Below are 27,594 nucleotides of genomic sequence, written 5' to 3'. Positions count from 1 at the left end.
CCGGGCGGGGCGGTCCTCCGGGCGCCAGGGGGCGCACTAGCGCGGCGGGCGGGGCGGGCGGGGCGGGGCGGGGCGGGGCGGGGCGCTCCGGCCGCGCCGCTCGCTGGTGCCGCGGGTCACCTGAGGCGGCGCTGAGGCGGCGATGGCGGCGCCGAGCGGTGAGCGGGGCTGGGCAGGGCAGGGGGGACCCGCTGTGGGACCCGCTGTGGGACCCGCTGTGGGACCCGCTGTGGGGCTGTGCCGGGCCGGCACCGGGCACCGCGCCCCGCGGCTGCTCCTCGGAAGGGCTCCGGAGCAGGCGCTGCCCTCAGTCACTGCCGCTGCTCTCCCCAGCTGTCGGGCCGCTGCCAAAATCCCGGCAGGGTCGACTCACTCCTCCGTCCTTCCGAGGTTCTGGGCCCTCGGGCACTGAACGGCGCGGTAATGGATGAGGGAAGGGGAAAGAAGACGAGGAGCTTGGAAGTTGTGTTACCCTGGGAGGGGGACCCAGGGAGAAGAAGAGAAGAATAGTGATGGTGAGGGAAAGGAAGGACTGAGAGGCAGAGCTCTGGTGAAGACGAGCGGAGATTCGTTCCAGGCGTTGCCAGGGCAGGCTGAGGCTGTGGCAGCTCCAGCACAGAGAGCAGACGATGCAGGACAGCGAATTCCAGAGCTGCTGTTCAGCTGCTGCCTCCTCTGGGCCTGTTCCAGTGCCTGTGGGACAGCCGGGGCAGCCTGTGGGACAGCCAGGGCAGCCTGGGGCTGCCCGGTGACACCTCTGTCCCCAGGGCCAGGCAGCATCTCCAGGAGCCCACCCAGACGCTGGCTCACTGCTGCCTCACTGTGCTCCTGGGTGTGTTTTCCCAGACTAAATAAAACATCTCTTCTTTCCACATCCTCACCTTGTCTTATTACAGTGCCCAAATGGATTTATGGTGTCCAGAATGTTTTGAAAACTGGGGCTGCTCCCAGAGCTGTGTTGTTGTGTTTGAATTACAGTTAGTAAAATGAAATGTTTGGTTTTATTTTGCTGTCATCACCCCAACAGCTGCAGACTGGGATTGCTGTGCTCTTCCTGAGTGTGTGGCTGCTCCTCAAGCAGAGCTGGTGCCTGCAGGGAGCAGGGGATCGGGATTTGGAGTCTGTGGGTGCTCACTGCCTGCAGGGTGGGTGCTGGCCTTGGCACTTACAGGCAGTTGTTTCAGTAATTTAATAAATGAAAATTACATCATATAATGGTCACATGCCAAGGGCCTTTTTCATTCCTGGCTGCTGAGTTTGATGTGTCTTCACTAAAGCAAATTTCCACTTTTGAAAGCTGTTCAATCCATTTAACAAGTCTCTGATCCTTCGTTTTGTGATGCCGGGAACAATTCTTTTCCTGTTCACTGTCTGCCCTTCAACCTTCACATCCTTATCCATTTCCTTGGGTGAAAAGTGATGATTTCCCACTGTCCCCATGACCAGTGAGATCTGGCTGGAATAGGGAAAAGTGTGGTGGGACAAGGGGATGCAGAAATGTTCAGCAGAGTTGAACATGGTCATCCATTCAAGGATATTTTATTGCACCTGTATTTTAAGGCACCTTTGCCTTCTGCTTTCTCATCCAGAAATCTCCTTTTATTTGTGCCTCTGATGTCTTGCCCTTGATTCTGCCCTGTGTTTCCCTGACAGGCAGCTTCCCTTCTTGCTCATTTTGAGTTCTGGCTGTCACCTTCTCTCCTGGGAGCTGGGTCAGAGCAGCATTTCGATAATCAATAATCAATAACAGTGTGACCTGGTTAAAGAGGCAGAAATTGTGCTGGCAGGGACAGAGCCACAGAACTGCTGGAGATGAGTTTGTAGCCACCTCCTGCTGTGGCCCATGGCTTGTCCCAGTGAGTGCTGTGACAGCAGGACAGTGACTCAGGGTGTCTCTGCCTCCTGTTCCTGCAGTGAAAGCAAGAGAGATGAATTATACTGAATCATGTTACTTTTACAGTGAGATTTAGCTCTGTAAAGATTTTACAGAGTTTTTGGCAGAGCTCTCCCTGCTCAGGGAACATCCCTGTCTGGATCCTGTCAGTACCTCCTCCTCAGGAGCCTTTGAGGCCAGTTTGCAGACAGAGCTGGCAGAGAACATTTTATGTGCAACCCCTGAGCCCTGAGTGTAGCTGTGCCAGTTGCTGCTCCACTGGTGAAGCAGTGCCTCTTTTGGGCTGATTTTTAATTGCTTAGGAGTTGTAAGCAGTGTTTTAAAAAGTCACTGTGAGTGTTTTAATTGTTACTGCCCGTTCAGGGCTCGCTGTTGCCCTCCTGCCCTTCTCTAACTCCCAGCCAGGTCCCTCTGGAGCCCCTGTCCAGCTGCAGCCCCAGCTCAGGCTCTTTCTGCTTTGCCCATTTGTGCCCCCTGGTCCTGTGCAGCCACAGATAAACCCCTTTTTCTCCTTGATGTCATTGCCCAACTGGCCTCATCTCTTTTCCAGCATCCCCACTGGTACCACCTCGTTGGCAGCTGCTCTCCCTATTCCTTGTCCAGCCACAGCTTTCTGCCTTTCCCTCAAAACCTGCCAGCAGCTCCTTTTTCTCTCCTGCTGGGTCAGAGCCCTGTCCCAGAGCTGCCTGGTGTCTGTTCCCTTCAACCACCTGCACTCCTGATTCCACCAGGCATCTTCCTGCACCCAACCTTTCCTCTCTCAGGTTCAGCTTCTCTTCCCACACTCTTGAACCAGCTGGAATCCTTGCTCTCAGTTCTTTGTTATTGTGCTAGAATTAATTTTGAGTTTAAATAGTTTGGGTTTTATCCCTGGTGCTTGATTTCTTGATGCAGCTTTTTAGTTTTTAATTCCTGGAGTGGACCCTGCATTTCTCTGATCCCTCAGCAGCCTTTCTCTGTGCCTATCCCAGGGCTGACCCAGACAACCAACCCCTGTAAGACCACAGCAGGGCTTGAGTGCCTCATGTTTGTACTTCCCTGTGCTGGAACTGCCTGTGTGATCCAGCTAAACAAAGACATTTGCTGACACAATTATTTGTTTTTTAATTTTCCTCCCAACTCATTAGGTCCCAGTTCTGCAGCCCAGGCTCCCCAGCAAACACAGACCCCAGGATCCCTCAGCCTCCCTCTGCAGTGACCGTCTGTGCCCCTGGACAGAAGCAGGGTCAGGACTGAAGATGCCTCTCTTCTCCAGGAAGAAGAAACCCAGCGATGATGCTCGGAAGCGCCTCGAGTACCAAATGTGCCTGGTAAGCACTGCCAGGGTCATTTCTGTCCTCTGTGCCTGGTCCTTGGGTGCAAATGTGCCTCATAAGCACTGCCAGGGTCATTTCTGTCCTCTGTGCCTGGTCCTTGGGTGCCAAATGTGCCTGGTAAGCACTGCCAGGGTCATTTCTGTCCTCTGTGCCTGGTCCTTGGGTGCCAAATGTGCCTGGTAAGCACTGCCAGGGTCATTTCTGTCCTCTGTGCCTGGTCCTTGGGTGCCAAATGTGCCTGGTAAGCACTGCCAGGGTCATTTGTGTTCTCCATGCCTGATCCTGGCTCTATGTGATTTGGTACATCCCTGCATGACCAGTAACCACATTCCATGAGCAGTAATCGTGTTCCTGATCCCACTGAGAGAGCAGGCTTTATTCCTGATGTACCTCAGGGAATTCCTTCCCCCGTGTCTGCCTTTGCCCTCCCACCCCCTTCCATCCCTCTCTGTGTGGTTCCATGGGGCATCCTCCACCCCACCTCCTGCCAGCCTGCAGGTGGGATCCCATCTCTCCTTTCTCCTCCATGTGCCTTTTGCCCTTACAGATCTCCCAGTTTGTTTTTCCTTCCAGGGAACTTGTGACTTCCATCACATCTGCCTTGCCTTATGCTTCTCTTTTGCTTCCCATTATTGTGATTTTCCTGTCACTCTGCGGATTAACTCATTAGATGTTGCTGTTTGTTTTCCTGGAGTAGGATTTCCCTAGGATGCTCTGGCACAGGGAATCTCCTGGGGAAGGGATGAGGAGGGGCTGGGGGAGCTGGAAAGGGGCTCAGGGGATGAAAAAGGAGGCTCAGGGGGGAGCTTGTGGCTCTGCACAACTCCTTGACAGGAGGGGACAGTCGGGGGGTCGGGCTCTGCTCCAGGGAACAGGGACAGAAGGAGAGGGAACGGCCTCAGGCTGGGCCAGGGGAGGCTCAGGGTGAATTTTGGAACTTTTTTTTCTTGAAAAGCATTGTCAGGCATTGCAACAGACTGCCCAGGACAGTGGTGGGGGGTCACCATCCCTGGAGGTGAACCAGAGGTGTCTAGAGGTGGCTTTGGGGACATGGGTGAGTGGTGTCTGTCCAGGTTCATCACTTTTAGCAGCTGCATTGCATGGACGTGATTTGAACATGGAAAATACTTTGGAACAGAACCAGACTGGTTTGGATGGAAGGGACCTTAAAGCCCATCCAGTGTCACTCCTGCCATGGGCAGGGACACCTTCACTGTCCCAGGCTGCTCCAAGCCCCATCCAAACTGGCCTTGGACACTTCCAGGGATGGGGAGACCACAAACTCTCTGGGCAAGATGCTGTATTTCTGCATGGTCTGATTCTCTGGATGTGTTTCTTCCCTCTCCAGGCAAAAGAAGCTGGTGCTGATGACACCCTTGACATATCCAGATGTGAGCTCTCAGAGGTATGTCCTCTACAACTTCCAGTCTTCACTCACAGCTCTGATTCTCTGTCTGCTTCTTGATGCTGTCAGATTTACTCTCATACCTTTGAGCCTTGAGACAGAAATTGTTACTGGTCCACCTTTTCCTCTATCTCTTGAGCTCTGGCTTTCAGTTGGGGGCTTCTTCCCTGTTTTTATGGTGGGAGTTTTCCTGTCCTGTCTCATGCTTAAACACCATTTCTGTCCTGGGAATCCTTTAGAAGGGCAGCGTGGTCTCATACTCTCCACCAGTACCTTGTTTGACCCTAGTTTGGGACCTCATAGCTTAATTTTGTTGGTCCTGAGGGAATTGGTTTGCCAATTTCTAATTGTATTTCTACTGAGTATTTCTAATCTTGGAGCTACACAGTCTGCCACCCATGGTTGTTTTTCTGTGTAAATGAAAATCCCAGTCCTGCTTCCAAGTTGCTGTGTAAGGATGGAAGTCCCACTCCCAGCTTGGCTTATTTTGTTGCAGCCAACTAAATGAGAAACAATCTGTCTGCTGGTGTGTGGGCAGGCAGTGACAGAGTGCCAGGCACCCAGTCACAGATTTTCCTGCTGGCAGCCAGGCCAGCCTCAGGCAGAAACCCATTTCTGTGTCACTTTTACTTTTTATTCCTTGTCTCATGCTTCTACAATATTGATCCTGAATACAGGATGCCCTTGCCAAGCAAAGTGGGGAGATTTGACACCATCCTGGAGAGGAGAGCTGCCTGCTGTGCAGTGTGAGCAGAGCTGCTTGCTGAGACTTTGGGATGTTCCAAGCTCAGGAGCCAGCAGCAGCTCTGTGTGGGTTTGCAGGCTGTGTGGGACAGCCTGGGTGTGCAGGGTGGCAGACAGAGGATCCACCCAGCCAGCTCCACTCAGGGCCACAGCTAATCTGGGATGCCCAGCAGCTCCTTTTGGACCATAAAACTGTCTTACTGTTCATTTTCATTGTTGTTTCAATAAATGAAGTGAGACATCAGTTTGGTTTCACAATTAACCATGGCCAGGAGTCTGGCTGCTGCTGGTTCTGTGCTGCAGGGAAGGTAACAGTGCCCAGCTGTGCCTGGCAGGAGCTGAACTGGCATCTCCTTGGTCTGCCTGTCCCTCTCCTGGCACATCAGGGACACTCTGTCCTGCCTGGTGCTCACCTTTCCCTCTCAGCACACTGCAGTGTGTTCGGGAGGTTGCCAAACCACAGGGTGCATTTCAGTGATGAGTAAGCTGAACCTTTGCCTGAGCTCATCTGCACAGTGAATATTAAATCACACAAAGCTTGAAGTCCTGCCTGAGCCTCACCCTGTTCTGTGGCACTGCTGTGTCATGGAGAGCCACTGGAAGCTGTTTAAGTGGAAGCTCCCTGGGAAGTACTGGGCCAAAATCAAAGGGCAGTCATTTTAAGCATCACTTTTATTTTCAGTCAAGCTGTTCACACTTTACAGGTGGACAGTGTAGAACTGCTTAAAAGAGAAGTCTGACATGACTGTTTTGTATTGTTTTTAGGTTCCTTATGGGGTCTTTGCAACCTGCAAGGTCTTGCAAAAAAAGGTAATGTTGTAATCAGAAATTATTAAATAATTCTATTAATATGCTTAACTATTGTTGTCATGTTTGATATGACTGTGTTTGGTTGTTTTATTGTGGTCCAGAAGGAATTTTATTGTCAGGAATTTGTCCACCTGTGTGATACTACATAGAGAGCAGTTTGAGTCAGATCAGTCCTGCCTGTGCTTTTTAAAGTTAAATTCTGCCAGGAAAGAAGAGGTGGTTGTTCCTGTCTTAGGACATCTAAGGGTATTTCTCACAGGAGCTGGGCTCTGGTTTAGATCTCATGTAAAATGTTTGACCTTCTCTGACAATCTATTTCCTACTGCAATGTTTTATATGATATAGAATAAGATATTGAGTTCTTATACAGCTTCCCCTGTTCAATCTCAACAAAAGTGCTTGTTCTGGTGTCTCTTGTGTTTATGTGACAATGGGGCTTTTCCTCCCCAGGTGCTGATTATTCATACCAATAATCTGACATCCTTAGTTCCAAAGTCCTGCAACCTCCTGAGTCTCATAACTGTGAAGGTAATTGTGATTCTTAACAGTTCAACTGCAGCTTATTTTCCTTGGATTTGAGCTGCATTAAAACACACCAGCCCAAGTAAATCCATTCTGGCTGGCTGGCTTTGCCAGGAATCAGCACCAAGGTGTGACACCTGCCTTTTGTGGGTTCAGCTCCCAGGCTGACAGACAGCAGTCACTGTGTGGTTTGTGTCACATCACCAGCAGCCCCACAACTCATTTATGCCCTGCAGAATCCCACAGTTTCCCCCTCAGCAGCCTCACTGGTGGTGGTGGTCAGGCAGAGCTGGGTGTGTTATGGGGTAGATCCATTTCTCTCCTGCTCTGGAGGGTCACTGGAATGGGAAGGAAACTGGTGCTAGGTGTGACAGGGGGGATTCCCCAAGAGGCAGAGTCATTTCAGCAGCTCCACATAGAGGGTGGGAGGTCTCCAGGTCTAGTCCTACCCTCTCCCTGCACTGCTGTTGGAGCAGTTCATCTTCCAAAGAGCAGCTCAGCTCATTGATCCTGCAGAAATTCCTTCTGCCAGCCTGGTTCCAAGGGGATGATTTTGGCTCTTCCAGTTTTGTGGGACAGCTCCCTCAGTGTCACTGCTCCCCCTTGTCTCATGTTTGTTACTGATGCCCGAATTTCCAAAAGACCTCCAAGAATTAAGTACCTGCATCCCCTGGAAAACTTGAGCTGCTTTTCAAAGTCCCTTTGGAAGCAAAGTAATTTTCATTGTGAGGTAATTCATGACTTTTGCTTCCAACCTTGTTTGGTGACATCATCTGCTTTTCCAGGTTCTGGATCTGCATGACAACCAGCTGGCATCACTTCCTGCTGATATTGGTCAGCTGACAGCTCTTCAGGTAAAAAAAAAATTGCAGCTGCATCCCAGGTGTCTGTACAGGGTATGGAAAAGAAGGAGGAAAGGAGCAGGAGAAGAGCAGGAAAAGCCAGGCTTGGTACAGCCCAAGTGGCTCCCATAGCCATGCAGATGCTTTGAGCAAGCAGAGTCCTGTTGCTCTCCCCAAACATTCAGGTTTTGCTGTTGTCCCTGGGGTGGTTACGTTGAGAGCCCAGAGCAGTGTCTAAGGGCACACTCAGGGTCTCTCTGCTCAGGGACAGCTTTAGGTGAGAGCTGAAGTTGGGGAGGGCTGCCCTGGACACTCCAATTCCCAGTTTCTGAATCTGGATCCAGCACCAGATGTTGGTGGTGAGCAGGGATCCTTACTGCCCCTGGTAGCTTGGCATGCCCTTTATCCAGGGCTGGTGGAAAATACATTTTTTTAAACCCTGAAAGTGTTATCTACAACCAATTTCAAGTTGTACTTCTGGACCTGTAAGTCCCAGCAGCACAGATTTGTAGAAGACATGAAACTTGGATGAATATTTTGAATCTTTTTTCTGTTAATACCTTAGGTCCTAAACCTTGAAAAGAATCTTTTAAAAAGCCTTCCACAATCTATAGGAGACCTTGGACAACTCCAGGTCCTCAATGTGAAAGGTATGAAATGGGATTGCTCTGGGCAAAGCACATTTATTATCTGGTCATGCTGAGCTGTATTAGCAATTATTCCTTTCAATCAAGACAAGCACCACATGGTTTACACACTGAATGCTGAGGAAGAACACAAGGAAGGTTTGAATTCAAATAGTTGGCAAGGCAGGAGAAATGATCTAAGCAGAAAATGCATCAGCCTCAAGCCCTCCAGTAAAGCAAGCAGAGCACTCAGCCAGATAAACCGAATTACAGTTGGGTCCCCCAAGACCCAGAGCTGGCTCCTGTGAGCCTGTGTATCCTCACCAGCCTTGTACAGCCCAAACACAAAGGTCACACCTCTTTTCCAGACCCCTGGACATTCTCCAGCTATGCAGTGCCATAAATCTGGGAGAAAAAGGAGATTTAGTTATGTGGAGCTGTTGCTGAAACAGGGAAGGCAATGGAGGGTGAAAAGCTTGGAAGGGCAGCTCAGGTCATTGTCTGTTTGCAGCACCTGGGCTCTGAGCCTGGGGTGTGCAATCTCACACTCAGTCCCCTTCCTCCCATCCCTGGGACTTAGGCCAAGGGAGGAACATCCCATGTTACAAATATTCTCCTGATAAAGACACAGATCCAGCCTGCAGCAATGACCTCAGCTGAGAAGGAAATGTGGATCCCAAGTTGCCCTTGGTGGGCAGTGACATCCTTTGAGTCCCTGTGTGACTTGGCACAGCCCCATCCCTATGGAAATGAGCTGTACATGGGTTGGTGTTGGAACAGATGACCTTGCTGGCTCCTGTTTTGGGAAGGTTGCAAAAGGAGACTCAGGGGTGACCTTATCACCCTGTACAGCTCCTGAAAGGTGGCTGTGCTCAGGTGGGGTTGGGCTCTTTCTCCAGGCAGCACTGACAGAACCAGAGCACACAGTCTCCAGCTGCACCAAGGGAAATTTAGGTTGGATAATAGGAAAAAGTTTTTTACAGAAAGGGTGATAAAGTTGTGGAATGGCTGCCCGGGGAGGTGCTGGAGTCACCACCCCTGGGTGTGTTTAACAAAGCCTGGATGTGGCACTGAGTGCCGGGGTTTAGTTGAGGGGTTGAGGCTGGGTTGGTCTTGATGATCTTAAAGGTCTCTTCCAACCCAGTGATTCTGTGAATGCTGTGGGTCTGTGGTTTTAGCTGTCTTTCTGTCCCTGCAGGGAACAAGCTGAGGGAGCTGCCCGGGAGCGTGAGCGGCCTGCGGAGTCTGCGGGCTCTGGATGTCAGCGGGAACGAGCTGCAGGAGCTGCCCCGGCTGCTGGCCCACGCCCGCACCCTGCAGGTACCAGCCCTGGGGCCAGCCCTTCCCAGCCTGCTTCCCTCAGCTGGGAATAAATCCAGCCCACGAGGGGAATGTTTAGGGTCTGGGCAGAATGTACTGCAGGGGATTGTAACAGAGCTGTTCACACTGTCCAAAATGGGTTTTCTGTCTCTGCTCTGGTCTTTTCTGATAATTTTTACCATTTAATCTAATCACTTTGTCATTTAATTCTGATCATTTTGTCATTTAATCATGACAAAAGTGATCTCCAGAGAGTGAACCTCTGGATTTTACCTGCCAGGGCTGTCTTTAAGAGCACAAATCATGCTTCTGTCACCCTGGTAGATCTCCAACTTGTTGTCAGCTTTCATGTGTTTATGGCTCTCTGAAGTGCACATTCAGAAGCAAGATTTTTATGGCTATGTTGCCTTCTGGCTGCCAAACCTGTCAGTACTAAATGGTGCAGTGTGAGGCAGCAAGGCTGGCTCAGACACCAGCACGAAGGTGTGAATAAATGCTCTCTGTCTCACACACAACATTTTGCTTCACTTCTCATGAGGACAGCATGAGTTGAGGCATCTGTGCAGCTTTGCACTCTGTGCTTGGTAAAGTGGTTCCTTTCTAGGCCTTCCTGCTATGCCCTTCCCTAAAAATGCAGCACTAGGTCCTTTGGTGGCCACACTAGAACAAAACAAGTGGCTCTTCCTCCTCTCCATGTCCTGATATCACCCCTGCTTCCATGCTGAAGGGAACTCCTGACACAGAGTAGGGAATGTCTGTAGCTGAGCAGTGCTCTGACCTCTGGTACCTAAATATGAAGTGCCAGTGACCCCATAAGAGGAATGTTCAGTGAATGGCCAGCTCAGAAACTTCCAAATAAGGGACAGTGGAGTCACTTCTGAAAGGTGCCAGACGCCCAGCAGGGATTCAATACAGCTTCACATTTATGTTAGGATTTAGGGTAACATTAAGTAAGATTTTGGGGAGCTGTAAGGAGAACTGGACTCAGAATAACCTGGAGCTCTGTGTTCTGTTTTGGAGACGCTGACCCTGGATGCCTCTGCCATGACCTACCCACCCCCTGACATCTGCAGTGCGGGTACCGAGGCCATCCAGCAGTTCCTCTGCAAGGGTAAGCCAGGAGCACCTGGGCTGTGCCCAGAGATGGCATTTCTGAAGAACAGACATTGTGTGGGCTCTGCTTGGGGTGGTTGCTGATGCCCTGCACACCTGGTTACCTGTACTTGGCAAACAGCACAACATGAGTCCTTCCCTGAGCCCCGCCACACTGGAATGTAGAGTGTTTTGTTAAAAATCAGAGTGGCTGGGTCGGGCTGTCTCAGTGGCCATAAGAGGTCAGTGCATCTCCTGTGGTTATTTGGATTTTCTCCTGTGGGAGGATTAGGCATTGTCCAGCTGTCACTGCTTTGGGACAAGGAGAGAGACTCAGGAGTCACTCAAGGTCCCTGCTGCCCTCATTTTCTCTAGGGAAGGATCTGGGCCCTGCAAATTGTTTGGGGAATGGTGAAAACAGATGGAAAACTCAAACTCACAGATAATATGTTGGGAGTTTGTAGACATTGTGTTTAATACAGACAGGGAATTTTGGTGGAGGTTTTATGCAGGGAAAGTGCCTTGCCAGACATTGGGATATTCCCTGAAAAAACAGGACAGTCAGAACTTATTTTGATCTGGGCAGTAACATCTGCAGTCCTGCAGAAGTCACCAAGCCTGCACCTGTGTGCAGGATGTGTTTCTGTCTGAGCAGATCCTTGTCCTGGTGGAGATGGAGTGGCCCCACCTGCTCCCAGAGCTCCTTGTCCATCCTGTCTCAGCTGGAGGGGCCCTGCCAGGCATTCCTCGGTGTGTGGGCAGAGGGAGCACAGCTGGAAACAGTCTCACACACCAGCCAGCTGACAGTCATGGTTCCAAGGTGGTCTTTGAGCCTCAAGTGTTCTTATTTTGTGTCTGGTGCCTTCCAGAGTGTGGAATTGCATACTACCCTCCCTCACAGTACCTGCTCCCCACGCTGGAGAGTGATGGAGGAGGAACTTCAGTAGATGGGGTGGACAGGACAGTGCAGAAGTACCTGGAGGAGGAGAGTGAGTGGCAGGTGAGGCTCCCCTGCACCAGGGGGTTTGGGATTTGACCCTGTGCTCCACCAAAGCATCTCACAGCACTTGGCACATCATCCCTCATCACCTTCCCCTCCATGAGTTGTGTCTTTTATGACTGAGGGAGCAGCCATGCACAGTGTGTGCAAGGGTGGCTCATCTTTCTGAGCTGGGGTTGGTGTATCACCACACTTACTCCTGGAAGACACATCCCAAGGAATTGTCTCCATCCCTGAAAGCAGTGATAGAGCCAAGGGACAGGGTGACAGAGGGACATGGAGTGTGCAGTGTGTTTTTGGAGGGACAGCAAACTGTAGCAAACTTGTGCTTCCCTGCCAAGTGCTAGACATGTTCAGCCCTACCTGGGAAAGGGGAGACTGGACCAATAATTGTGCCAATTCCTGTGCTCTTTGGAAGTGCAGAGTCAATGCCTTTCCCCTGAGTGACTGGACTTGGGCCTGTGTTCCTGTGCCTTTCGTTGATGTCTTCATTCAGTTAGGGGAGGTTGTACTGTGGACTAATAATCTCTACACAAAAGTACTTCTGAGAATAATTGCTGATATTGCTTATTTTTCAGAACAAATTCTTGGATTATGAGAAGAGGAAGGTAAGGATCAACTCCTGCAACTGCTTTGTCTTCAGCATGGGTCCGCTTCTGGTTTGTGTTTCCCATCTTTTTATTTTGTTTCTCATTCCCCTCACCTGGCTGCACTTTTAGTTTGCTCTTTTTGTTTTCCTGGCCCCTGTCTCCTCCCCTGTGCAAGGCTCACTTTGAAGCAGCCACAGCTCCTGCCTTGCAGTTCCCCGGTGCCTTTGGCTTGAGCTGCTCAGAGCTGGCTGCTTCCTTCAGACAAGGGACTCCTGTGCCATGTGGAGCTGAGCCCAACCTGCATTTTGGGCTTCCCTCCACGTGTTTATATTGGCTGGTTTGGTATCAGTAGGTGCCCAGGGAATTCAGCTCCATGACACGAAAGAGTTTGGAAACTGTTACGAAGGAAGCAGCAGCTTCTCCATCCCAGGTTTTGGGTTCCTAAGGAGAGAACATTCCCCTCCCCGAGACAAGCCTCCTGTTTGCCATTTAGCTTCCCTTCTTCTCTGTAAGGGACTCCTGTCCCTTGCTTTACCTTTTTGCCAGAATATGTTCTTGCTGGGGAAGGAGATTCCTGTCATTCATCTCTTTTCTGATTCCTCTCAGGAAAGAAAAACGCAGGAAAAGCTGGAATTTGAGCGGCGCCTGAACATGGGGCAGCGAGAACAGGCCCTGCTGGTGCAGCAGCTCGGCAGCCACAAGGATGAGATCCTGCAGACAGTGAGGGAGGTGGGTGTGCTGGGCAGGGCCCTTCCAGGGCACTCTCTGCCTTCCCCAAACCCACCACCTTCTCCTGGTTTCCCTGCTCTGGGCAGGAGCAGCAGAGGCTGGAGCAGGGTCTGTCGAAGCACCAGCGCTCTTTGGAGGAGGAGAGGCTGAAGCTGCTGCAGCAGCTGAAGGACACAGAGCAGGGCATTGCCAGCCGGATCCAGAAGCTGCTGGAGGATAACCAGAGGTGAGGTCCAGGGGGTCTTTCTCTGATTCTTTTTTTTTTTTTTATGTCATGTTTTGAGCAGTTCATTTCACCCCTGAGTGTTTTGGACCTGGTCAGGATCGATGTCTGGAGGAACTTAGCTCCTGGACTGCCAAAAACACATTTAAAACACATGGAATTTGCATCTTAAAAAAACTGTTTCGCAGATGTGTAATGTTGGGCTTTTGCAGTGCTATGGAAGAAATTCAAATTCCTCATGGAAGGTGTAAATTTGAGGCCTTAAGGTGCCCCTGTCTGTGTATGCTGGGTCTCCATGTGAGCTGGTGCTGATGGAGTTACCCAGCCTGCTGAAAGCCGCTCTGCTGTGCCTGACAGCAAAGTTGTTTTATCTCAGGCACATGGGGGGATTGTTGGGGTTGTCCTGTGCAGGGCTTGGAGCTGGATGATCCTTTTGGGACCCTTCCAAGTCAGGATACTCTGTGACTCTGTGATTCTGCCCTCTGGGGGACCAGGATATTCTACTCAGCTTGGTTAAAACCTTTTGTTTTATCTTTTTTTTTAGGCAAAAACGAAGTTCAGACATTTTGAAGTCCTTGGAGAATGAGAGGTGAGTCTCTGAAATAAACTTGTCTGGAAAAGGGGTAAGAAGCTGGGAAGAGGACTGGGAGCTTCCTTTCAGAGTCACCAGTCTGAATCCACCCTAAGCCAGGTGAGGTTCATCTCATACCTGCCCCTGCCTCTGGTCACTGTTGGAAGCAAGACACTGGACTCAGTGTGCCTGGTCCTACCCAGTCTGGCACACCCAGTGACAGGGTGATTTTACCTCTTTTTCATCTCTGAATAGTCCTAAACAATGAGTTTGGGAACAAAACTCTGTATTCCAATATCAAGGACTAACAGAGATCCTCCATCTGCTGGCAAGCAAGGCAGTTATGAAGATGTTCCAGCAACAGATTCAGGCCAGGAGGAGTATGTGGAAACAAATCTGCAATTCAACCAACACTCTGAGCTAACTCTGCCACCAAAAGTCACTGTCCCCAGCTCTGCCCTGTGTGAGCTGCCCCCTCCCACCAGCCAGCAGTGCTGTGGCCCAGTAAACTGGTTGAACAGCATCCAGTTGTTTGCAGACTGTTCCCAGCCACACCAGCTCCTGAGCTGGTAAATGGTGGGGGGAATGTGCTGGAACAAGGACAAGGGTGGTGGGGAGGGAGGCCAGGCACTGCCTGCAGTGGCACTGCTCACTTGGGCCAGCTGTGCAGGGCTCATCCAGCCTCAGCAGAAAGGAAAGCCAGGCAAGGGTCTGGCACTGTTTGGGGAGAGCATGTGCATGTTGTGTTGATGTTCTGTGTCTTGGGAAAATCAATTTCCCTGTCTAAAACCTCTGTCCCTGTGGTTTTAAGCAAATGTTGTCTCTGATAAAACTTAGAGGTTCTTCACCAAAAAAATCACCGAGCTTTGGTGTCTCTGATAAGCCCAGCTTTCCTGAGCAGGGTGAACCTGCTCAGCCTTGAGACTCTGAGCTGGGTGGGTAGTGAAAAAGGGATCTTTTGAAGGAGTGGCTGAATTGTTTGTTGGCAGAATCAGGATGGAACAGCTGATGGCAATAACCCAGGAGGAGACGGAGCAGCTGCGCAGGAGGGAAGTGGCCTGTAAGTCCAGACAGGTCTGGGGAGATGAGGCGAAGGGTCTGGAGCACCAGGAGCAGCTGAGGGGGCTCAGCCTAGAGAAGAAGAGGCTCTGGGGGGCTTCCTCACTCTCTACAATTCCCTGAAACAAGGGTGTATCCAAATGGGGGTCAGGCTCTGATCCCAAGGAACAAGGGACAACAGAAGAGAAAATAGCTTCAAGTTCCCCCAAGACTGGCAGAGCCCAACTCCTCTCTGCTCTGGGACAGGGACAGGAGCCAGGAACGGCTGGAGCTGGGCCAGGGCAGCTCAGGCTGGAGAGCAGGAAAGGTTCTTCCCCCAGAGGTGCTGGCACTGCCCAGGCTCCCCAGGGCACTGGCACGGCCCCGAGGCTGCCAGAGCTCCAGGAGCCTTTGGCCAGCGCTGCCAGGGATGCCCAGGGTGGGATTTTGGGGGCTCTGGGCAGGGACAGGGCTGGGCTGGGTGGTCCCTGTGGGTCCCTTCCTACTTCCCAGGGGATTCTGTGATCTCAGGGTTGATAAGCAGGGACTGGGCTTCTCTTAGTACTGAAGAGGTTTAGCCACAGGCAGAGTGGAGTTTGCTCAGCTCTTTTCCCAATAAAGAGCCACAGTTCTTAGGTGGGTGGGTGTGCTCTGGAATCAGTGAAATGGAAAGAGCAATGAGAGAGGAGCCACTGTTGGTTGCAGTGACTGCAGCAGCAGTGGTGGGTGAGTCCTGCTCTGCACACCCAGGCCAGGCAGGCACTGACAGCCCCTCTGTCCCCTCTGTCCCCTCTGTCCCCAGCTGCCATGCAGCAGATGCTGGCTGAGACCTACAAGAACAAGCTCCTCCAAACGACCTCCGAGTCTCGTCGGGAGGACCTCGTCAGCCAGGCCTGCTCCAGGTGCAGGGGGTGTCTGGGCTGGTGGTGCTGGTGTGAAATCCCTTTCCTTCAGCAGTGTAATTCCCATAAGTACACCAGGAACCCCTGGAGCTGGTGGAACGCAGCTGTAACAGCACAGGACAGTGCAAATTAATCTGTCAGACTCCTTTAAATGAACCACCTTGTAACAACTACAATTTGCATGTTAATCACACTTTGGGGGAACTGTCACTTTTTTGTACCATTTACTTTGCCTTATACATTCTGCTAATATGAAGGATGGAGTTAGACCACTAGTATTCCTGTGTTTTGAGGCACTTCAGTGCCAAAATGTAGCCCAGAGCTGCTCCCCTCACCTCCCAGGCTGCCTCAAGGGTGCTGTGTGTGCATAAGTAGTACACAAATGTTGCTGCGCAAACCGAGAGCATCCTGACTCACTGATTACAACAAGATGAGAATTTTTTAATCTGGCAACATCTGTCACTGACCAAAAACAGCCTTGTGAACCTGTGACCTGCTCAACAGGGCCACAGGAGCCTGTGGTGCAGGTTTGTTTTGGGTGTAGGGAAGGAGGTGTTAAATTTGTGGCTTTCAACTGTGCAGTGCCACTGCTCTTCCCCAGTTCACTAAGAAATTCCTCCTCCTGCATTCCCCATTGCCTGCTTTTCCTCTGAGTCCCAGACACAGCATTAACTCCATGGCACATCCATCTCCTTGCAGCCTAGCTGAGATGGATCAGAAGTTCCAGCAAATCCTGGCTTGGCAGCAGCTGGATCAGAACAAAGCTGTCAGTCAGATCTTGCAGCAGGTAAGGAGCAAACTGGTCATGGGGGATTGAGGGAGAGCAGGATCCAGAGTGGGTCACAGCAGCAGCAGTGGCTGGCCTGGGCTGCATGCAGAAGTGGTTTTATTTAACACTACATGCTAAACTTTGAAAATACCTGCTATTCTGACAAACTAACTTGGGTGGTTGAAAAAACTATTTTTCTAGGCAGCAAATTTTCAGAAAACACTGAAAGCACAGACCATGGGAAGCAAAACTGACACAACGATTAAGAGGGGATTTTGAGACAGAGGTCCTGTCTTTTGGCAGGTTTCCTGCGGGTCTTGGGAGAAGCATTTTCAAAGTTTGTTCTCAGAAGTGCTGGGCAGCTGTGCCCTGCAGCACAGCCTGGCTACTCAGTGCTGCTGAAAAGGAGAGGTGGGGTCACACAGAGCATTCCAGATGAATGTTTGACTAACATTAATATTTCTCTGTGTGTCTCCAGGATGGGCTTTACCTGTTGGGCTCTCATCTGTGTTTCAGGACATTGTTGCTCAGAGCAAGCACCACTCAGGGTGCTTGAGTCCCTGCAAAGCAGCAGCCTCTGAGCCCATCAGCAACTGTACCAACCACTTCACTAAGCAGGATTTTGTCTGTCTCCCAGATTGAGATGCAGAAAACTGCCTTTGAAGCTCTCCAGGTGAAGAAGGATCTTATGCACAGGCAGATTAGGAACCAGGTGAGTCAGCAACAGAGGAAAGAGCAACCAGCTCCTCAGTTCCTCCTGCTGTTTGATGAGACCCTGGGAGGAAGAACAAAGTGCTGTGAGCCCAGAGCAGGGTCTGAGGACATGGAGAGCTCTGGTGCTGCTGAGAGCTCTGGAAAAGAGAGCTGGACAGTGCTGGTTTCATTCCAGTCTCCCAGCTCTGAGGGAGGCAGTGTCAAAGCAAGTTTGTGATTCCTGGAGGTGGTGGCATTGCCACTCCTTCAGTCACCTCAGCACTGGAGGACAGACCTGCACTGGCTCCAGGGCTGATCTGCAGTTAAACCTCTGATTTCCTTCAGGCTGTGTACTTGGCAGGGCTGCTGCTTCCACATGAGCCCACTGCATCTCCATCCAGCACATTAGAGCTGCACCTTGAGCCATAAGTTCACCTTTTCTTTCCCATTCTCAGCCTGCCTTTCTGAGCTCCATCCGCAGAAGGTGCAGTGACGTAGTTGGGGGGAAGAGCTGGTGGAGAAAGTGGCAGGGGATGATGCAGGATGATGGAAAAGTGGCAGGGGATGATGGAAAAGTGGCAGGGGATGATGGAAAAGTGGCAGGGGATGATGGAAAAGTGGCAGGGGATGATGAAGGAAGGTGGAAAAGCAGCAGTGGTGGATTCAGGAAGGAGGGTTGCTGGTTTCTGGCACAGTGCTCCAGAATCTTTCCTCTCCTGATGTGACACAGGAGAAAAGTCTCAGTACAGGATTTGATGGATAGACTTGAGGGCTTGGATATTTAGAGTGCCCAGTGACCAATCTGCTGGAAGCCTGTGACCTGTGTGGCAGCTCCCCACCATTGCCTGACTTCACCATAAGGGGCCTGCATTTTGCTCCCTCTTGCTCTGTGAACAAAGGGAATTTGTTCCTTGAGGCCAAGGCTGGACCTTTCACCCTTGGGACCTCTCCCACCCTGTGCTGCAGGGGCAGAGCCCTGGGGTCAGCAGGAGCAGTGTGGCCTGGGGACAGTTGGTGGCCTGGCAGAGGGGTGAGCTGGGCTCTCATCTTGGCTTTGCTGTGGGACCTTGGGCAACTCATTTCACCTCTCTGTGTCTCAGTTGCCCCAGCTGAAAGAGCAGGTGTTGTTCTGGGATTGCTGGAGCACCTGGAAGCCAGGGCACTGTCCCAGGAGTCTGAGGTTTGAGCCATGCTGCTGGGGGGACCTTGGCTCTGCACTCCAGAGTGGCTGCAAAAGGTTTGGGTGCACAAACTGATTACAGAGCGAGGTTCCAGACTTGAGCAGAAGGTGCTCAGAGTAGAGAGACAGGTGGAGCCGGGGGACACAGCTCCTCAGGTAAAAGAAGAGGGATCCTCAGCACACACATCACCAAAGAGCACAAGCAGTTCCCCCCCAGCCTCTGGGTGCTCTGCAGTGCTGCCCTTGCCAATCAGACCTCATTTTAAAAGAGCATAAATTAAAGTAATTTTAAATGTCAGTAAAAAATGTTTCATTTTCTGTTTAGATTAAATTAATAGAAACAGAATTATTGCAGCTGACGCAGCTGGAATTAAAGAGGCAAGAACTGGACACAGAGATGCTGCAGGTACGTGGGGCTCTGGACTGCTCCCACCCTCCCTGCTCTGGGATTGCTCCACTTGCTTCCCTTGCTCCTGGCAGTTTCCAGATGGTTTTATGCTCAGTCAGAAGTTCCTTCTGCACAGGACACACCAACCCCTCTGTGTCCTGGGAATGTGGGACATGGCTGCTGCTCCTAAACATCCCCAGGCATTCTCAGCAGAGGGACAGAGGAGCCCTGATAGGGATGGGCAATTCCAGGTGTGCTGGGTGGGGAAGGATTTTGCAATCCAGTTGTTGGCTGTCCCAGAAACACCTGCCTGCTGTGCATTGCATGTCCTCTTACATTGTGTTGTGTTTTGGTTTTGATATCATCAGTCAGACATTGAGGAGTACCAGGTTTAGCTTCAGCAGCTTGGCTTTAAGTTTTGTTTTGTGATGATTTGCATCAGTTGTTTTCTTCTGTGTGCCATGTCAGGTCACCTGTTTAGTCAGCCCAAAATTCAGTGGAGGTCACTGTTTAGTCAGCCCAAAACCAGCCAGGGCAGTCACAGAGCAGTGGCAAGTGCTGGCTTCAGGCAGCAGTGCCTCCCAGCCCTGTCCTGGATCCTTCAGCTGTGAGGTTTGTGTTGTGCTGCCGGACTCACACAGCTGCTCTCTGTCAGTCTGTGCTGCTGGAGGCTGGGGAGCACCCAGAGTTCCTGCAGGGCAGACCAGGAGTGACCTGGTGAGCACAGGAGCTGCAGGGCTCTGCCCGGGTACCCAGCTGCAGCTTCAGCACCAGGAGCCAGGGAACAAGGCCTGGACACCTGGATCTGTCTGGATCCCCCTGCCCGTGGTGCTGTGCACCCCAAAGGGCCCCTGCTAGGGCTGGACCAGCTCCTCCTGTCATCAGTTGTCTCTCTGCCTCTGAGGAGATGCTGATGCCTCCTGCTCTGGTCACCTGGAGGTGGGGCTGGCCTGGGAGGGGCAGCTGTTCCTGTCTTAACCAGGGGCCTTGTCCTGTGCAGGGTCCAGGTGCTGATCCCAGGCTGGACAGGCCTTGCAGACCCCTGAGACAGTGGAAGGTGTCCCTGCCCGTGGTAGGGGGTGGAACAAGATGGGTTTAAGGTCCCTTCCAACCAAACTAGTCTGGGATTCTGTGATCAATGAAGGTTTCCCCAAACTTCAGGGTGTAACAGAATCCTTGTCCCTCTGTCCATGGGTGTCTGAAGTCCTTGTGGCTGGTGACCACTGGCCTCTGCTCAGAAATGGATGAGCTGGGACTGAAGCTGCAGAGATGCCACATGATGGGACATTCCTGAGCCACTTAACTCTCCACTGCCGAGGAGTGACTGCAGGGATGCCTGGTGTGCTTGGGGTGAGAGCCCAGGGAAAGGCAGCATCCCAAAGGCATGGGGACCTCATCTGTCCTGTTTACCTGCAGGATTCCAGACCTACTTTCAGGTGGTCGTTTCTCAGTTGGACAGGGCTTGTAGCAACCTGGGACAGTGGAAGTTGTCCCTGCCTATGGCAGGGGGTGGAACCAGATGAGCTTTAAGGTCCTTCCAACCCAAAGCAGTCTAAGATTCCATGATTCTAAGGAGGGTACCATGAATACTTTTGGCTGAACTTCTGATGGAGTGAGGAGGAGCTGCTGTGGCCAGGGTGGGCTGGGGCTGCTCAGAGCGGCAGTGCAGGCTGAGGGAGCAGGTTCAGCTGGTTCTGCCCTGCCAGCTGCTAGGAGAGGATCTGAGCTTGGGGCACAGGGGTTGCACAGCCACGGGGACGGGTGTGGGTCTGGCAGGGGCTTTGCTGGGAAGGGGACAGGGTGGCAGCAGTGTGGGGCTGTGGCTGCCAGAGCTCTCCTGTTGCAGGAGGCGGTCACGGAGCAGCGCCGGGCGCTCGGCTGCCTCCTGCAGCAGCTGCTCAAGGAGAAGAAGCAAAGGGAGGAAGAACTGCAACAAATCCTGGTAATGAAGTCCCTCATGAAGTGCATTGGATGAGGAAGCATTTGGGTTGGCTGCAGGGAGAGTTCATGGCTCAGGGTGGGACTGAAGGGAGCAGAGCAGGGCTGTGTCCAGATCCAGAAGCCAGTTTAGTCCCTGGAAGTTGTAACAAGAACCTGGGGGGCACAGCAGCACTCCCTGGTGCAGCGTGGGCACCATCATCTCCCCCAGGGACTCTGCTGGGAAGGGAGTGGTCAGCAGGATGGGCACAAGGGATGGGAGTTGTGGTCTTGCAATCCTGAAGATCTGCAGACCCTCCTGAGCCTCAGGAGACCAGGCCACGGGGCCTGGGGCAAAGGGAGGAGGGAGATGCACAGCCCTGGACTGGGTGTGAGTGGGGTCAAGGTGGGGCCAACCTGCAGGAGCCAGAAATCCTGTTTGACCCCCCGGCTCTGGCTGGGCCCTGCTCTGCCCAGGCTGGGGGTTCCCTCCTGCACACCCATCCCTGAACCCCCCTGGCCGTGTTCCCTCGGGCTGCTGAATAAATAAGTTTGTTTTTCAGCTGGAAATGGAGGCAAAGAGTGAAACCAAGCAGGAGAACTACTGGCTGATCCAGTACCAGCGCCTGCTGAACCAGAAACCACTCTCCCTGAAACTCCAGGTGCTGCTGCTGTTCCTGGTCCCACTGTGCTCTGCTCTGCTCTGGGGGGAATGAGGACAGCCCCCTGAGGCTGGGAGCAGGTCACAGACCCCTCACACAGATCCAGTGCTGCCCATGGTGCTCTGAGCTCCCTCATTCCTGCCTGTGGAGGGGATGGAGCTGCCCAGGTCCCTCTGGAGCCAACACCTCAGCTGTTCCCAGCAGGAGCTGCTGTCCCAGCCCCAGACTGCTGGTCAGGAACAGAAAACTCGAGTACCTTCTAGGTAGGGCTTCTTGTTCCAGCTGAGCACCCAAAGGACTCTGCTTGGCTCCCCAGATTTCCCTTCAAACATGACTGAGTGCAGCAACTCCTGCCCATTCCTGCCCCCGATGGTCTGAGCCAGGACTTCATGCTGGGCATAAAGGGTGGGCACAAGGAGATGGATCTGAGCTCTGCCTGTGCTGCAGATTGGCTTGAGCTGGCCAAGCAGGGGCTGCTGCAGACATGGATTGCCAAAGGCATTGTTTCATGTGTGAGGGGAGCTCACCAGGGCTGCAGCTCCTCCCCAGGGGCAGCTCCAGCTCTGCATGACCAGGCACAGGAGCCAGGGCACAGCTGGAGCTGTGCCAGGGCAGCTCAGGCTGGAGAGCAGGAAAGGTTCTTCCCCCAGAGGTGCTGGCACTGCCCAGGCTCCCCAGGGAATGGGCACGGCCCCGAGGCTGCCAGAGCTCCAGGAGCCTTTGGGCAGCGCTGCCAGGGATGCCCAGGGTGGGATTTTGGGGGATCTGGGCAGGGACAGGAGTTGGACTGGATGATTCTGGTGGGACCTGTCCAGCTCAGGATATTCAATGATTCCCAGACCTCAACATTTTGAACTATGCCCATAAACACCTGGGGCCAGAGCTGCTCCAGCTGTTGGGCTTCCAGGCTTTGGTGTGTTTGGGATGCAGCACAGCTGGAGCAGGACAGGCCAGGGATGAGCAGAGCCCCAGCCCTGCTGCTGCCTGACCTCAGGGGCACAGTCTGGCAGCTCATGCCGTGTTTTGCAGGAGAAGGGTTTGGAGCAGCAGCTGGTGACCCTGCTGCTGGAGCTCTCTGCTGAGCAGTACGTGCCAATCTTCGCTCACCACCGAATATCCCTGGAGACGCTCGGCACCATGAGCACCAGTGACCTGGAGAAGGTACGAGGCAGCAGGGCCACAGTGTGGGACAGCAGCAGCAGGGATTGTCCCCGTCCTTGCTCAGAATCTGGCTGTGCCTGGCGGGTCTGGCTGTGTCACCTCCCCACAAGGGCAGTGCCCGTGCTGCTCTGCCTGTCCCTGTGGGCAGTGGCTCTTCCAGCGACCTGCAGGGTGAGCCACAGCCTGGCTCCATCTTCCGACATCCTCGGATGCTCTCTGTAGGAGAAACAGCACCGGGGAATTGCTAGTGTCTGGCAGAGGGGCTTTCCTTGGCATGGCCACGTCTTGCCAGCAATGCCCAGGAGTTTTCACTGTCCCCTTGGGGACATCAGCCTTCTGTGCCTCTGGGGCCAACCCCCTCCTCTTGCCCCGCAGCTCGGTGTGACAGAGGCTGGTCTGCAGCGTGCCATCCTCAGGCGGACTCAGGAGATCCTGGCTGTGGCCACGACCAGCCCAGGTACCCTCAGTTCTTTACTGCCACATTTTACACTCCCAGCAGGTAGCTGAGCCTGGAGCAGGGAGCTCTGTGGCTCAGACACTCCTGTGGGTGTGTGAGGAGGGGAGGCAGAGCTGCGGTGGGCGATGGGCAGCGCTCGGGGACTCAGAGCTGGCTGTGGTTGGTTGCAGAGCTGCGGAGGGCAGAGGACACCGGGGTCCCTGCGGCCCCAGAGCCCAGCGCTCCCCTGGAAGAGCCCCCGGGCCCCGCGGTCCCCACGGCCCCACTGTGGGACGAGAAGAAGTCGGAGTGCGTTGTGTGCATGGAGCAGGAGGTGAGAGCCGGCACAGCCCGGGGCTGGAGCAGGGGGCGGAGGGAGGGCGGGATCCAGCGCAGCCCCAGCTCTGTGTGCCCAGCCCGGCCCTGGCAGTGCCCGGGGGCTCATCCCGCCAGCTCCCGGGCACAGCCGGGCTGGGCATCACAGCGGGGATGGAGGGAGAGGAGGGCAGGGATGGACAGGGCTTGGGCCGGACCTCTGTGAGCTGCACCCACCGGCCTGGGAAGCGCTCACGGGGCTGCTCAGCTCACTCGGGCCCCCGTGTCCCATTCCCGTGTCCTGCCCCGTGTCCCATCGTGTCCCATCCCCGTGTCCCATCCCCGTGTCCTGCCCCATGTCCTGCCCCTTGTCCCATCCTCATTGTCCCACCGTGTCCTGCCCCGTGTCCCACCCCCTTTGTCCCATTGTGTCCTGCCTCGTGTCCCATCCCCATGTCCCATCCCTGTGTCCCATCCCTGTTGTCCCATTGTGTCCTGCCTCGTGTCCCATCCCCGTGTCCCATCCCCGTGTCCCATCCCCGTTGTCCCATCGTGTCCTGCCCCTTGTCCCATCCCTGTTGTCCCATCGTGTCCTGCTCCATGTCCTGCCCCTTGTCCCATCCCCTTGTCCCACCCCCGTTGTCCCATGGTGTCCTGCTCGGCACAGCCCAGGCCCCGCACACCCAGGGCAGACAGAGATCGGGGTGTGGGGCTCTGCCCCCCACGCTGAGACCCCGCAGGTGATCCCCAGCTCCCCCCGTGCTGGAGCGGGGTTCAGGGACAGCAGCAGTGTCCCCTCGTTGTCTCTCCCTCAGCCCCAGATGATTTTCCTGCCCTGTGGCCACGTCTGCTGCTGCCAGGGCTGCTGCGAGCGGCTGCGCTCGTGTCCCCTGTGCCGCCAGGACATCGCCCAGCGCATCCGCATCTTCCACAGCGCCTAGGCCGGCCCGGGAGGCGCGGCCCCGCTCCCGGCCCCGCTCCCGGGCTGTTCCCATTGCTGCTCATGCCCCTGTGAACAGCCCCTCGGCAGCACGGCCAGCACTGTCCTCCCCGTGCCCGGGAGCCTCAGCATCCTCCCAGCTCCCAGCTGGGGCTCCTTCAGTGAATCCCCTCCTGCTGCCTGTCCTGTCTGCTGAGGTGTTTGCTGTCAGAAAGGCCTCTGGGGCTCACGGGGACACGGGGCGTGCTTCCAGCAGTGCTGCCCGGATGTGAGGGAATTTCCCATGGGAGCATTCGGGCAGGACGTGCTGTTCTTCGTGTACTGACACTGCCTTGCACATCTGTCATGCCAAAGGTCTGGGGCTCTGCTCTGGAGCCCCACAGGAGCGTGTGTGGCTCTGCAGCCTCGGGCAGGGCAGAGCCAGGAGCTCCCCAGCCCCCAGTTCCTCTCATGTGGGAGGGGAGAGAGCAATGCTGCTGGAGGGACCAGCCCCGGCCAGAGGAACCCAGTGGGGTCCCCAGCCACAAACCAGGTAGGGAGCAGAAAGTGCTGCTGCCACCGCACAGCACTGAGACAGGGCTGGGGCTGTGCCCAGCTCAGGACCACGGGGTGTCTGCACTGGGCTGTGGGGACTGCTCCACTGTCACTGGTTAGTAACAATTCCTGTCTGTGCCTCGGCTCTTGACCCTGAAATATAAAAATGCTGCTTCGAGCCCAGTCCACCACAGCCTTCCCCAGGAGCAGCCATTAAACTGCAGCTGGTTTCTGCTGGGGGTGTTTCTGCCTCTTTCCTTCTGCGGGGCCATGGCTGAGAGCCGGGGTGTGCAGCAGCCCGGCTGTCCCTGTGTCACCTTCCTGTCAGACAGAGAAGAATTTGAGGCTCTGGCCCTTCTCCCAGGGTGTTGCTCATTGTCGAGCTGCCCCAGGGATGTCGAGGCAGGGGAGACCTTGGACCCTGCGCTTGGGTTGCCTCACATGAGCTGCCCCATGCAGAACATCTCTGTGGGACACGTGTGTGGCCTCGTGGAGGTGGCCTGTGCCCAGTGCCACCAGTGTCCTGGGGACGTGCCACAGCACCTGAGCCGCCGCCTTGGGAACACCCTGGGGATGTTTTTCCAGCCTCTGTTTTCACGTTTTGCTGCTGCTGCCCATCAGAGCAGGCAGGTCCCGTCTGGGGAGGGGCAAGGGGCTGCACCAGGAGCAGCCGGTGCTGGGGATGGAGGAGGGGAACCCTGCGGAGGCTGGGGGCATGAAGGCAGGAAGGGTCCTGGAGCAGCCTCACTCCTCCCTGTTCCCCCTCCGGCATTCCCCGAGGTCGGGGAGAAGGAGGGAGTCACAAGCCCTGGCCTGAGGACGGCGAGGAGCAGGGAGAGGGGATCCAGCTCCCCAAGGAGCTCCCCCTGTGCCCCTCCCCCGGGGCAGTCAGGGACCACACGGGGACCCCACGGGGACCCCACGGGGAGGGAGGAGAGTCCCGAGGGCTGCCCCGACCCCCGGCCGGCAGCAGCGATGCTGCAACACCCCCTCCACCCCCTCTGCCCCCCATCTCACCTCCCCCTCCGTGCCCCCCATCCCACCTCCCCCTCCGTGCCCACCGCCGGGCCGGGCCGGGGCGGTGATGGGTGACAGGAGCTCAGGGCAAGGTCCGCTCGGGGACAATGCCCGTAAAGAGGGGCCAGCGCTTCCCGGAGCTCCAGCAGTGCCGGGCCGCCCTTCCCAGCACGGCCCCATGAGCTGCAGGGACAAACCCGCTCAGCCACGGGTCAGACAAAACAGCGGGAGCATCACCCGGGACTCTGAGCACATTCTGAGATTGCGGGAAAAAGTAAAATAATATTATAAAAAATCACCCTACGGCCCCAGCAGTGCCCGGCAGTCGGAGGCCGCAGCCCGCGTCCATCCCTGGCACCGCGAGGTGCCGGTGCCGGTGGTCAGGGCCACCTCCTGCACCGGGTGGGTCATGGTGGGACATGGGTGGGCGATAGGGCTGCTGTCCCCAGTGCTCAGCTGGTGCCGGGGTTCATTAACAGGGATAGAAACCGTGCTTGGGAAGCGTTACGCGTATGACGGGTTTGGAAGGGGAAAAGGGAAAGAGCAGCGGGTGTTTTAGGGGCAGCAGCTCCGCGGTGGGAGTGGAGCGTTCCGTGTGCCGCTCCAGCGCCCGCCGAGCACTCTGGGGCCGGGCTGAAGTTCAGGGGGGGCGGCTGCCCCGGCCCCCTCAGCCCTCCCCGGGCTCGGCCATCGCCGCCCCCCGCCTTCAAAAGCGGCGGGGCCGGGCCGTGCCCGCGGAGCGCGATGGCAGCGGGGCCCGAGGCGGGCGCGGAGTGCGGCATCTGCTACGAGGCGTTCTGGGGCGCCGGGGGCGGCCCGCAGCAGCTGCCCTGCCGCCACTCGCTGTGCCAGCGCTGCCTCCGCCGGCTCGTGTGCCGCGCCGCCGCCGTGGCCTTCGTCAGCTGCCCCTTCTGCAGGATGGTGACGCTGCTGCCCGAGCGCGCCCCGGGGACAGCGGAGCCGCCGGGGGAGCAGCAGCAGCAGGAGCAGGAGCACGGCGGCGGTGCCCCTCCGGACCCCGGCCAGGGCTCGTCGCGCTCCGTGGCCGCGCTGTGCTCGTCCCACGCCCCCGTGTTCGCCGTGAGCAGCTCGGTGTCCCCCTGCGGCCCCCGCCGCGGCTCCGAGGCCTCCCACGCCTTGGTGCTGGGGCTGCTGGGCCGGGGGCTGCTGCTGGACACGCAGCCCCCGCTGGCCTCCATGGAGAACCTGCGCCTGGGCTTCGCCGCCGTCATCCTCGTGCTCATCGTCTCCACCTTCTTCCTGCTCGTCTTCCTCAAGTAGGTCCGCACGGCGGAGCCGGGCTCCCGTCCCATCCCAGCCCGGTGGATGGAGCCGGTGACGGGTCAGGGACTCCCCGGGCCGTGGGCACCTCGGTGGGCTGGGCTGGGCTGGGCCACGGCTGAGCGCCCGTGTGGATCCAGCCCTGGGGCCCGCAGGACGCTCGGCTGCCCGCAGGAGAGCCCGCGGCCATCAGACTCTTTAACAATTAACTCGTGCAGCGCTGTCCTCGCCCGGGGCCAGGCGGTGCTCACGCTCCGTCCCGAACGGCCCCGGCGGAGCTCGGCGGGAGGAGCCGGGCCGGAGCATCCCGGGCGGGCCGGGAGCGGCCCCGCGGGGCTGCCCCGGGGCCGAGGCTGTTCCCAGGCAGCTCCAGGCCCCTTCCCGGGAGCACAGAGCCCGGCGCGGTGTCGGAAGGGCTCAAGGATGAGACAGGCGGGGACGGGCTCGGCCCCTCAGAGACACGAGACATTAAAACCAGCCATGGGTCCAGCACCGCGTCCGGAGTTTTTCTGAGGAGCCCACGAGCCTCGGCAGGCAGGGCAGGGGCTGAGCCCAGGGCCAGGATGGAGCAGGGGTTCCTCTCCTTCCCAGCCCCCCCCCCGGGCACATCCCAGCAAAGTTCTCCGCGGCTCGCCCCGCTCTGGCCAGAACTCAGCCCCGGGATCGGGGTTAGCCCA

General features: G+C 55.3%; 1 protein-coding gene across 4 annotated transcripts; it reads left to right on the top strand.

Annotated features, from left to right (window-relative positions):
- Positions 1 to 65: 65 nt before the first annotated feature.
- Positions 66 to 24,854, top strand: LRSAM1 (leucine rich repeat and sterile alpha motif containing 1). 4 transcript variants are annotated; one of them, XM_030286900.4, is made up of 25 exons: positions 66 to 158; positions 3,022 to 3,204; positions 4,559 to 4,615; positions 6,125 to 6,169; positions 6,620 to 6,697; positions 7,477 to 7,545; positions 8,099 to 8,183; positions 9,358 to 9,479; positions 10,500 to 10,590; positions 11,441 to 11,571; positions 12,150 to 12,179; positions 12,768 to 12,890; positions 12,977 to 13,116; positions 13,658 to 13,702; positions 14,674 to 14,744; positions 15,525 to 15,624; positions 16,324 to 16,411; positions 17,031 to 17,105; positions 18,592 to 18,672; positions 20,501 to 20,596; positions 21,135 to 21,233; positions 22,263 to 22,394; positions 22,770 to 22,851; positions 23,022 to 23,164; positions 23,961 to 24,854. In XM_030286900.4, exons 2-25 carry the CDS (start codon positions 3,133 to 3,135, stop codon positions 24,084 to 24,086), a joined length of 2,181 nt encoding a protein of 726 aa, XP_030142760.4. In that variant the 5' UTR covers positions 66 to 158; positions 3,022 to 3,132; the 3' UTR covers positions 24,087 to 24,854. The 4 variants fall into 4 exon arrangements, with proteins under 4 accessions (XP_030142760.4, XP_072792594.1, XP_030142761.4 ...); XM_072936493.1 differs by having other exon boundaries at positions 18,592 to 18,654; positions 20,543 to 20,596; positions 23,961 to 24,221; XM_030286901.4 differs by lacking the exon at positions 18,592 to 18,672.
- Positions 24,855 to 27,594: the final 2,740 nt, after the last annotated feature.

The sequence above is a fragment of the Taeniopygia guttata genome, chromosome 17 (genome assembly GCF_048771995.1).
Source record: "Taeniopygia guttata chromosome 17, bTaeGut7.mat, whole genome shotgun sequence".
Taxonomy (NCBI): domain Eukaryota; kingdom Metazoa; phylum Chordata; class Aves; order Passeriformes; family Estrildidae; genus Taeniopygia; species Taeniopygia guttata.
This window is presented reverse-complemented; position numbering and strand designations above follow the sequence as displayed.